This window comes from Curcuma longa, chromosome 8 (genome assembly GCF_044706935.1).
Source record: "Curcuma longa cultivar G26 ecotype Majalengka, Jawa Barat chromosome 8, ITB_CL_G26_1.1, whole genome shotgun sequence".
In the NCBI taxonomy this organism is placed as follows: domain Eukaryota; kingdom Viridiplantae; phylum Streptophyta; class Magnoliopsida; order Zingiberales; family Zingiberaceae; genus Curcuma; species Curcuma longa.
Window position 1 is genome coordinate 5717715 of NC_133868.1, and position 12367 is coordinate 5730081.

Here is a 12367-nt window from a genome sequence, read left to right on the forward strand (position 1 = left end):
ATATGACAAATGAGAAAACACAATATACAAAATTAGACGCTAGAAAAATACCTGGAGCAGAAGATGCCGATGAGTTCATCTTTGTTTCTGAGTAAGAAACCTAAACAATAGAGAGAAAGTAGAGAAGAAACTGCTCCTATCACCCGCCGTAGACAAAAATTTCGTGAATGTCTCAATGGGGCGACAATCCACATACGTTAGGGTTAGGAGTGGGTCTCTACATATAGAGGAAATAATGGACCAAGCCTACCCATTATGGCTAAGCCCAATAGCATCCTATTAATTATGCTAGTCCACATAAAATTATCCAACATTCTCCCACTTGGACAGCATAATTAATACCAGATTAATCAACAATATATGACCATAATAAGATGTCAAAATAAATCAACACATAACACGAAAAGGTCAAAAATGGAACTATAAGCATCTTAATAATACAGAAAATCACATTCGAAGGAATAATGATATCATGCATTGTAAAATACTTATATCCTGTGACCCAACAACAAAATGGAATATGGATAAATCGGAAGAACCCAACAAAATGACATGCCAAAATTGGAACAAAGTGCTATTTCCAGTAGAATGACCCAAACATCTGCCCAAGATGTCATATAATAACAACAAAATTGAGACTGGGTCCGAAATGTCTCCACAATATACAATATGTCATCACAACATATATACAACAGTAGTTATTATTTGAGCAATGTCTCAATATTGTTCAATGTCTCAAATGTTATAAATGTGATGTCATAACAAAAAACATAAGCATAAACTCCCACTAACCCAAAATATCAAAAGACCTTATTACACCCATACGGGTTACATGATCAACAAAAGCTTTAACAGTTATGCCTTTGGTTAGGGGATCAGCAATATTAAGCTCTGTAGGGATATGCTCGACACAAGTTTTAAACTCTTGAACCTTCTCTCTCACAAACATGAATTTTGTCTCAAAGTGTTTGGTGCGCTTTGAGCTTTTATTATTGAGAGAAAAACTCACCACGGCAGAGTTATCACAATATATAGTGAGAGGCCTAGAGATACTCTCCACAAAATCAAATTCAACAATAAAGTTTTTCAACCATATTGCTTGGCATGTGGCCTCATAACAAGCTATGTACTCTGCTTCTATGGTTGATGTAGCTGTAAGAGTTTGTTTAACACTTTTCCAAGAGATATCTCCTCCAGCTAACATGAATATATATCCTGATGTGGACTTATGATCATCTGGGCAACCTCCATAATCAGAATCAGAATAACATGTTACCTCAAGATGATTTGATCTCCTATATGTGATCATATAATTTTTGGTACCTTTCAGATACCTCAAAACACGTTTTACAACCTGCTAATGTGTCACACCAGGTTTACTCAAGTATTTCCCAATTAAGTACACCCACAACAAAAGTAATATCAAGATGTGTACATACTTGAGCATACATAAGGTTGCCAACAGACTTTATTAGAATGAGTCCATTTTTTTTCATGTTTTGTTATAACAGCAGCGGAAGATTCAGTTGTGGGTATATCAGGCTCATTCTCAGTAAGGGCAGCATCAACATTAGAAATGGCAAGGAATAACTTAACAGAGTCAACCCAGTCCTCATAATTGGTTCCATTCAACTTTGGTAAAGAGTTCATACTCATAGGCAAAGCTGGAATTTAAATATTAATGGGAGATTATTGTCGAGCATATCCAACAAAAGAAATAGAGCTTATGACCACAATAAATTTATCTCATGCAAATGTAATCCCGCCGAAGGGTCCCGAATTACAATGCATGAATTAATTCTCACATCACATAAAATAATTATATTTTAAAGCTAATATCGAAAGGATACTGAAAACTTTAAAATATAATTACCAATCATTAGAATTATATCAATAAAGACAAACCGATAGGGTAAGTGCATTATTAAAATAATTCCTAATGCCACATTAACAATAATTTTCCAACAATAATATTTTATCATAATCCGTCTCGCGAAGGCGAGCTCACAATTATGAAAAATATTAACAACAATACAAAATGATCTTAAATTTAAAAGACCTCTTTTAAATTTAAGATAACTTAAAATAATAATTGTTGTAGATAATTTGGTTAATGGAGAAGAACAAAATCATTACCTTAATTTTTTTTTTTTTTTTTTAATCTCCATGGAATCGTCCAGACTTAATCATGCATCCTTTTGCATGCAGTTACAATATAGTGACGTGACACCACATCTGCTGTGGACCAAAAAGACAGCGCCACGACACGGTTTTTTTTTTTTTTAATTACTATTTCACATTAATTACTATTTTAATATAATCTTTGACTTTTCCAACATCGTGCCCTAAGCAAGCTTTGGCAAAAAAAAACTTTGATATTGGTCGGCGCCGCATCTTTCATGAATTAGTTATCATGTTTTCTAACTTAGTTTACTGCTGGATTGATTACTATTTCAAGGTTTTGTTGGAAGATTGTGAGATACAACGCACTGCATCCTAATGAATAAATTCCATGATAATCTACAATATCTTGCTTAACAGTACATCAATTTCTTGCCTCAACTTGTAAAGAAGAGGTGGAAACTGGAAAAGCAAATTCTCTTTGTTGCCATGAATGGAAAAGTGAATATATCTATCAAGGAAAATTTAATTTTCTTTCTGGTTTGTCACTGCTTTGAGGAAAAGAAACAATACGAGGCCTCTGATTTCCCATGCTTCAAAATAAACTTCATGGCAATAGTCTAAACTTCGAGTCTTTCGACGAAAAAGGAAAATACGGTATTTTTCAAATCGTAAAATTCATTGTCATATTAAAATTGTTAAACCTGCCTCTGATACCAATTGATGAAAACAGAGATCTACAATATCTAATATGACAAATGAGAAAACACAATATACAAAATTAGACGCTAGAAAAATACCTGGAGCAGAAGATGCCGATGAGTTCATCTTTGTTTCCGAGTAAGAAACCTAAACAATAGAAAGAAAGTAGAGAAGAAACTGCTCCTATCACCCGCCGTAGACAAAAATTTCGTGAATGTCTCAATGGGGCGACAATCCACATACGTTAGGGTTAGGAGTAGGGGTCTCTACATATAGAGGAAATAATGGACCAAGCCTACCCATTATGGCTAAGCCCAATAGCATCCTATTAATTATGCTAGTCCACATAAAATTATCCAACATAACCTTGGGCGGCGTGAGTGCGGCAGGAGGTTCCACAGCACCACCCTGGTCACCGAGCTCCCGAGAGCGAAGGTCGATGGAGGAGACAATGGAATGGAGGTCGCCATGGAAGGAGTGCCACTGGCGTTGCTAAGGATAGTTCACGCTGTTCAAGCTCGTTTAGGTTTTATCGTTTAATAAAGTAAATATTTTTTTATCTAAAATTAATTGATTTCATTCTGTATATCAGCATGGATTGAATTTTTAAAAAGCTTTTCAAAAGATGAAAAAAAATAAATCCGCGTAGATGTTTATCATTTAAAAAACAAATATTTTTTTAGTAGTTGAAATAACTCGATTAACTGAAATATTAAATATTTTGTTTATTTTTCAATTAAATAGTTTGTTTACATTTTTACTCGACACTATTTGTGTTATTATATAAAAAAAATGATAATCCCAACCAGCCCGGAGGTGATCGGCTCGGTCCCACGAAAATTTTCCACCGACCACCAGGGTAAATCGGGAAGCGCACGCAGCGGTCAACTCAGACGCCCAGCATCCTTTGGTTGCGTTCCCCATTTGGAGGAAATACATCGTAAATGGGGATCGAACCGCGGGTGCTTGGAGACAACCTGGATGTCCTACCGCAGTACCATTGCCCCGGGGACATCCTGGATGTCCTACCATGGATTCCTACAAATACACCGTAGCTGAGGATCGAACCCTAAATCTTACATCTACCATAAACAAATTAATGTTATATTAGACAAAATAATATCATGCATATTGCATACCAACAATCTTAAAGCACAAGGAAACAGTAATGATTATTAGAAGATCTACAAGAAAAGGAGACCCATTTGATATAAAGTTACATGAAAGAATTCTTCAACAGATAGGACTGATTTCTGAAGACTCATCAGTTGAAGAAGCAAATACTAGCTCAGGAGATGCAACACCTTCTTTTCTCGCTTTCTTTCGCTCCCGCTGGAGCCGGAAATATTCCCTTTTCCTGGCTCTGTAGCTATTTGGGTTCTCTGGCTGCTCAATAAGTGGGTAGACACTAACCTGTTGGGAATCAGATGATCGATTACTAATGGAATATAAAAATGGCAGAAAACAAATGAACAATATCTTTCATGTTCGAAACCAACCTTTTTCTTATCTGGTCCATATTTCTCAAATTTAACAAGGCCATCAATCAGAGAAAAGATAGTGTGATCCTTGCCCAGTCCAACATTATTCCCAGGATGGAACTGAAATATTGAGCCAATCTCAAAGGGAAAACAGGAATCATTGGAAGACAAAAACCATAATGCATTTCCACACATTATGCACTTGTTTCTAATGTAAAAAATTGAGGATGTCTTATATAACCACAGCCGAATAAGATAAATGCCAGAAAAATTAGCTCTAAAAGAAAACAAAAAGGTAAAAAATAACCATAATAAACAAATGTTAAGTTTCACCATATTGTAAAAAAAAAAAACTAGTAATAGGCAAGGAGCACGGAAGTGATAACAGAAATTTTCACCCTCCTGCTGCTTGCTTGATATATATATATATATGTATATGTAATTCTCCCTAGTCGAAGTAATGTGTTCAATGTAGTTCTTCAACCTCTAGAATGTTCCTACTAAAGCAATCGATTAAGATTATTACACTTGCAGAGTATCAGATTAATTCTTGAATATAAGCCTCCTATCTTTTTTTATTAAAACAAATAAATAAATTGAGTAAAGGACAAGAGATTGATTGCACTTATTTCTGTTTAAATCACAGCATTACCTAAACTTAAGGTTTTAACTTTGCTTTGATTTTAACTCCATACCTCCTTGGCAAGGCTTAAGCAAGTATGGAGGAACAAATCAACTTCTTTAATTGCACAAGCTTGGGTCAAATATGCAAACAGCAATCAAAATTCACCTAAGTGGTTTTCTTATTGCAAAAGAAGATGGTACAAATTCGTATGAGCTGACCCATGCAGAACTGGCTCACATGGTTGTTGCAACCCTCCCAATTCATTTCTTTTGTTAGTTCGAGGCCTAATTGTACAAAGCTGGACAAAGAGTACAGTGGTTATGTTAAAGAATTAAGGTAATTGAATTGAACCGTCTTGTGCATGAAATAGAGCATAACAGTGCAGTGGACCAACAGGACTGAAACCAGGATTGGCAAAAACATTTTAGCAAGCAGATGAAGTTGAATCCAACACATATCAAGCTTGAGCTATAGATAATCTAGAATGATAATACAGCCCTACTTAAGTCATGTTGAAGCCTTACACAGAATAAACCACAAACCACTGTTGCTAGTAACCGCAAACAAAAGGAGGGAAGAATACGGGAATCAATTGTTCTTGGGGTTGACAATTCAAATTAAAAGCAGTCAGATAAGAGCAACTCTAGATAAGTCTAGATAGTTGCTGTATCTTGCATATGGTGATTGCTTAAATTGGTTTGGTTTGCCATAAATGTCCAAACAACTATGTCCACTGTGAATGAACTTGGTCATTGTGATTTTCAACTAAGTATAAGTTATTTCCATCCAACTTTAACCCGTTCCAACCATTCAACATGCCCAACAAATTGCAAATTCCAAATAATTTTAAATTTTATTTGATTGAGAAGCTATTTTCTTTCCTTAAGAAAACAAGAATCTCAAGGCTATTAATTAAATTTGTCTTGCTCCTGCATTTTGCCCATGGATTATCATAAATCAGTTACCTGCTGGAGATATTTATCTAGCGTTATCTCCTTTCATAAATCCTAGTCTGTAGAAAACTGTCCCAGTTCGGAAAAGGGAAACAATTCATGATGCTCAAAGTTCATCAATTCATCATAATCTTCTATCCTTCTACCTAGAATCTGTCATGATATCTCTAAAAACATTTAGTAGAATTACGGGAGTACCTCATTATTTAGGTAGCCTGTTTTGAAAAATATAGACCTTAGTGAGTTTAAGAGTGAAGAAAGAGAAGAATTTACCTTGATCACCATCCTATAAGAAAGCCCTTTGCTTTGGGTTCAATTTTACATATCACATTCTGAAAGATAGGAAGTGCCAACACAATCATATGGGCTTCACTTAGAATGTGGGACTAAGAGGGTAGACTTTTATCTTCCCCTTCTTATTTCGTATTCCTTTTTTAATATGTATCACAATTTTATCTTCTCATGTTGCCTAAACTGACCGATTACAGAGATGAGTATAAGTTCATTACGATCACAAACATCCAACCAAAATATTTGGCTCATTTGGCCAAAGAAATCACTACCAGACTACCAGTGATAGTCCAACTATCCAAAGGGCCCGTTAGCAAAAACAACAGCCTTGGTTTAGTATTAGTGATACTCTACAGAACTCATTCTGAAAACAACAGTTTCGTTTAAATTTCTTTCTAGCACAATGAGATCGATCGCAGCTCACCCATTTATCAGTCAAACAAGGCAAGTACGAACTAACAACCCCATCAAATTTCCATCATTTCTAAATCTCATCCATAACATGCGGAAAAAAATGGAAAGGAAGTCAATCGACTTAGTACTAATCCTTGTTCAGCGTACGAGGCGAAAAAGCAAGCTTTATCATACCTTGGTGCCCCGCTGCCTCACAATGATGGCGCCGGGCTGGGCTACCTGATCTCCGTAGATCTTTACCCCGAGCCGTTTCCCCCTGGAATCCCGTCCGTTCTTTGTGCTCCCGGCTCCCTTCTTATGCGCGGACTCGATCGTCAGTGGAAAGCTGACGGGAAAGGGGACGGAGGCGGTGCGGGGGGGATAGGGCAACCTGACTTCGCCCCTAAGGTAAGAGGACCCGGAGCTAGAGCTCAGAGAGAGGCCCCTGAAGGCCGAGGCAATGTTGAAGCCCACGGTCGCCATGGATTTGGAAGACGAAGCTCGCGGATGAGGTCCGCAAACCTATCTCGTTATAAATTGTCGCAGATTTTAGTTTGAGTGGCCTGACCGCATACACGAATACACGATGACGATGACCCCTTGACCTATAGTCCTTAACGGATCTTAATGTGATTATTGCGGATCCTTCTCTTTTTGTTTTTTGTTTTTTGTTTTTTGGTATAAAAATTATATATTTTCTTTTATGGAAGGGTTAAAGTTTAATTCTAAGTATTTTTTTTAAGTTATAATATGTTGATTAAAATAAAAATAATTTCGATGGGATTTTTTTTTTAAAAATAGATATTTAAAAAAGAAAAAAAAACTTATATCCATCAATGCCTCCAAAACTTCTAAGTTATCAAATTACTCTCGCATTTTTATATTTTTTATTATTATTTTCAGATGCACTATCACGAATACATTGTATTAATACTATCATAGAAATATACATAAAATAAAAATATTAAATAAAGTATATACATTTATAAATTATATTAAACTATCCAACATTTAAATCATTCATCATTTTAATTATTAAAAACATCACTAAAACCCTTTATTATTATTATTATTATTTTATGATGTTGTATTCCAAAATTTAATCATTTTTAAGTTCTTATAAAAAATTAACTAATTTAAATGTAATTATATGTGATGGAGAGCAACATAATAATCAGTATGATATCCTCGGCAACGGCAATGGCATTCATGATTCAACTATGTTCTATTCCAAAAATTAATTATTTTTAATTTCTTATAGAAAAAAAGACTAATTTAAGTGTAATTAAATGTGATGAAAACAAATATAATAATCAATGTCCTTTTTTTAATCCATCTTCTTGGTATGCAAGTGACAAGCATAATCCATGTAATGTATTCAAAGGATATATTTTCTCTAGCAAATAAATGTTAAATTTCATTTTATCCATTTTATTTATCTCTCTTTTTTCAACAAAATTAGAATTTTAAAAAACTTTAAATTTCTTATTTTTAAAATTTATTTTTAAATCAAATTTAGAGGTGGAAAAAGATTTGTCTCCTAAAAGGTCCTCTTAGAGCTATGGAAATTAAATTAAATTACTAAAAAATTAATTTTCTTTCAACACTAAATTTTAGTGTTTGAGAATTGGTCTGTGCTAATTCTAAGATAATTTGAGGAAGCTATGAAAACAAATTTAATTTTTTTTATTTTTATTTATTTATAAGTTCATGAATTAATCTATTTAACTTGTAATCTATTTTGAATTGGATTGAATTAAAGAATTCTCTTCTGCAAAAAGGTGGATCAAGATAATGAGCCGATCAATTAATTGATCTGACAGCTTTAAAGAATAATATTTTTAATTATTATTATTATTACACTGTTCTATTTTAGAGCTAAAAATTATATATAATTTTCAAACCCCTCCAAACTATAATTTTAGAGTGATGTTTTTTTCAACAAATAACTCTTTTTTTTCAAAAAAAAAACTCTATATAGTTAAAAAAAATTAGCTTTATAATCCAGGTTCAGGGTTGCTTGCTATCGTATATAATGAACATTTACCAATTAAACACACATGAATTCAAAATTATTCATTTTATTTAATAAATTATTTAAATGAACATAAATAAATTTTTATTAAATTATGTGGATGCATGCCCACATGAGGCATATGGGTGGATACATGGGGATCAGGGCCGACTCTAGGCATAGGCCTTAGTGGCCTATGCCTAGGGCCCCAATTTCATAGGGGCCCATTTTTTAAAAATTTTAATTATTATATATATATATATATATATTTTAAAAGAATAATAAATTTTTAAAATATCTTTATTGGATTTTGGAGAGATTTGGCATGATCATTATATTTTGTAGAGATTTAACATTCATTGGATTTCATAAAGATTTTGGCATGATTCCAATATATTTAATATTTCTCAATTCTCAAAATTATAATTTACTAGTTTTTTTTATATTCCTCTCCTTCCTTCCTTATTAATCTAATAATCTATTTTGCCCAACTTCAAATATTTTACTTATTTGATAGTTTATTTTCTTTCCTCAAGACATTTCCGAGATCATCACAAGGGGTGCAAGGAGAGGAACGATCTTTTATTACAGATTTTTCGATGATCTTAAAATCTAAATGTATCGTCTTTCTCATTTTCCTATCAAAATCTTTTTTTATGCTTATGTTAATTTCTTAGTTTTTATCAATGATTCATGTTGTAAACTTGTAATCTTATAAGTTCACATTAGAAACTTGTGATTTATCTTTATATTTCATTTTTATTCTGAATAGTTCACCTTTATTCTCAAAATTTTAGATTTTTTTTATTCTGAATATTTCATCTTTATTTACTAAATTACTCTTATATTTTAATTATGATGAAAATTTATCAATATAATAATTCTAATTTCACATTTTACAGGTCATTTGTCAAACTTTGAAATATCATCAGATTAAAATTATAAGACATATATTAGGTTTATTATTATTTAATTTTAAATTATTTTTATTTCTATAAAATAGTAACGACTTATATTTTTATTATTATTATTTGAATATAAATATGTCTGCTAAAAAATATGATTCTGAATATACAAAACACATGAAAAAAATAGAAAAATTTAATCAATCTCAAAAAGGTGCACTTGATAAATTTGTTATTAATAATAAAAATCAAAACTTCAAAAATAATATAATTGAAAATTTAAATGAAAAATCAATTGAATTAAAAGACAATACTATAGGATAAAAAATAATTTAGCAATGTTATCAATTGAAAAAAATTTATTATTAAAATTTGAATATGAAAATTTAATTAATAATTTTGCATCTCAAAAAGCTAGAAAATTTAATTTTATATAAAAAACTTATTTTTAAAATTAATATTTTAATTTATTTTAAAAAATTGTTAAATCCATTATTATCGGTCTCAAATCCGAATAAAAAAAAAAGATGAAAGAAATTTTTTTAAAATAATAATAATTATTTTTTTAAAAAAAATCGCCTAGGACCTCAAGAGACTTGAGTCAAATGACGCCTTTTAAAAATTTCTGGATATTACAATGAGCAAAAACCCGAAATGGGTTTTTTATTTTTTTCTTTATTTGTTTCCCTCTTTTTTTACTTTTACTGTTCTAAGAGAACATAAAGTCGTTCCGCTAATCTAATTAGATTATGGCAATACATACTTTCTATTGGAAGTGACTAGTTGTTGTCCAAACCAAAGAAAAGAGGTTATACACATAAGAAGATTAGATCCTTCTTTCGTTGCACGATTCACGTATCGTGTATTTTACCTTTCTTTTAGACTCCTCTCCATTCCATTTTTTATGCTTAAGACATGAGATGAGTCAAAAAAGCATAAAAAATGGAATGGAGAGGAGTCTACCCTATTAACCTATTCCCTTTTACAAATCTGAATAAATTATCATAGAATAGAACTCCGCGGATCATGTTTTCTGTTAATGGATCAAGCAATAGCTTCTTGTGGTGGGAAATCTAAAAAAAGAAAAAGATTCTTTGGTTTCGTTTTCTTTTCTCTTTTTTTATTTATTTTGAAATTTCTAATAGATTAGTATACGCCCATATTATTCTTGCTCCATTGATTCTTTTGATGGATCTCAGGATCTATCCTATATAAATAAATTCTAAAATAGGTTAAGAATTAGAACAGTTGGCCTTCGATTATTTTGGATCGATCAAAATACACACAGGTAAATGTAGCCAAAAAAAAGAATTGGGCTGCTATTTTGATGTACTATTTAGATATACATCTAATCCATGTACATACATATTGTATATTGATCTAGATATGGGCTTTTTTTTTATAGGAAAAAGTCTATATCCGTATACAATACAACTTTCTATGAAAATAATGAATATGATAATATATACTATATAATAGTATATAACTATACAATACTAGATAGTATGGTAGAAAGAATTATATATAATTCTTTCTACCATACTATCTAGGCTTAGATACTACTATCTCAGATACTTATTATCTCAGATACTTATTATCTCAGATACTTATGATTCCAGCCAGATCATTTCGTTTAAGACTTGAAGTTTGAATTCCTTTCTTCAATCATTGATAAGAACTAATAATTCAAGTTTCAATCAAATTAGTCATTTTGACTGACTGTTTTTACGTAGATGATAAGTAAAAAAGCAGTAGGAACTAGAATGAACAGTGCAGTAGCAATAAATGCGAGAATATTGACTTCCATAATCTCATTTTTTTTTTTACTTCGCAATAACTCGGGATCTAATCCCATAGAGATGAGAAATTGGATTCCTGTAAATTCAATGGGATGAATTGCATCCTGATGATACTGAATCGGATCAGTATTATGAATAACAATATATGATCTATCAAATAAATTCATCGTCGAGAATTGAATAGTATAACATAGGAAGATCCTTTATCTATACTAAATCTGAAAAAGGATTCTTTATTGGATCAGGAAATTTACATCCTTTTCCACTTTTTCTTTTCTATAAATAACCCAACCCTATCGTCTTCCCTATATATTCCTCCTTCGTTATATTATACTTATACATACAATTATGAGGTATTATATGACTGGTATGGTATTCTATGGATGACACACAGATCCAAATAAAAGAGTAGGAGTGAGATGGAAAAAGGACGAGTTAAGACGAGTTAAGTAGAAAAAATCGAATATAATTCCAATGAATTTAATAAAAAGGAGTGTTACTCGTTCTCCTCTTTTATTTTATTAGTATTTCTTCCTTCAATTGGGACTGGAACTGGAAGGCATACATAAAAAATTGAGTGTGCAATTTAGTTTATTTGAATGAAAATGAGATAGATTGTTTCCAATTAGTCATTGAGGATACCCCCCCAAAAAAAAGTTGGAGCTCAAAGGGGTTTTCATTTACCCTGACAAGTACTCTGTCGAGGCACTTATGTTAAGTTCGTTGTGTCTCGTACAATAAACGAATACAATTTGCATATGTACTCCGGTAAAAAGGGGTACTCTTTTCTATTTTATTCATCAAGAATATTGAAAAACAAAAGTGGACAAGTATCTCTTAAATTCAAATAGTAAAGTAAATATAAGAATACTACCGATTGTACGAATCTAACTATTATGTTATGTCTCTCTCTTATCAATCGGCACTAATGAAAGAAATGGAAATTCCCGTATTTGTCTGATGATAAATACGAAATAAAAACAAAAGAAATAGGGATCCCGCTGGGTATTAGCTCTTGCTCCCTATTTCTTTTTTGCACGTTAAATAAATTTATCCATTTATTTAACGGATCGGATCCTAGTT

The 12367-nt window shown here is 31.9% G+C and overlaps 1 protein-coding gene across 1 annotated transcript; it reads right to left on the minus strand.

Annotated features, from left to right (window-relative positions):
- Window positions 1-3911: 3911 nt before the first annotated feature.
- Window positions 3912-7099, minus strand: LOC141833481 (large ribosomal subunit protein bL27c-like). The gene is made up of 3 exons (XM_074720939.1): window positions 6762-7099; window positions 4323-4424; window positions 3912-4236 (listed from the first exon to the last, which is right to left on the minus strand). The coding sequence occupies exons 1-3, from the start codon at window positions 7047-7049 to the stop codon at window positions 4057-4059; spliced, it is 570 nt and encodes a 189-aa protein (XP_074577040.1). The 5' UTR covers window positions 7050-7099; the 3' UTR covers window positions 3912-4056.
- Between the last annotated feature and the right edge of the window lie 5268 nt (window positions 7100-12367).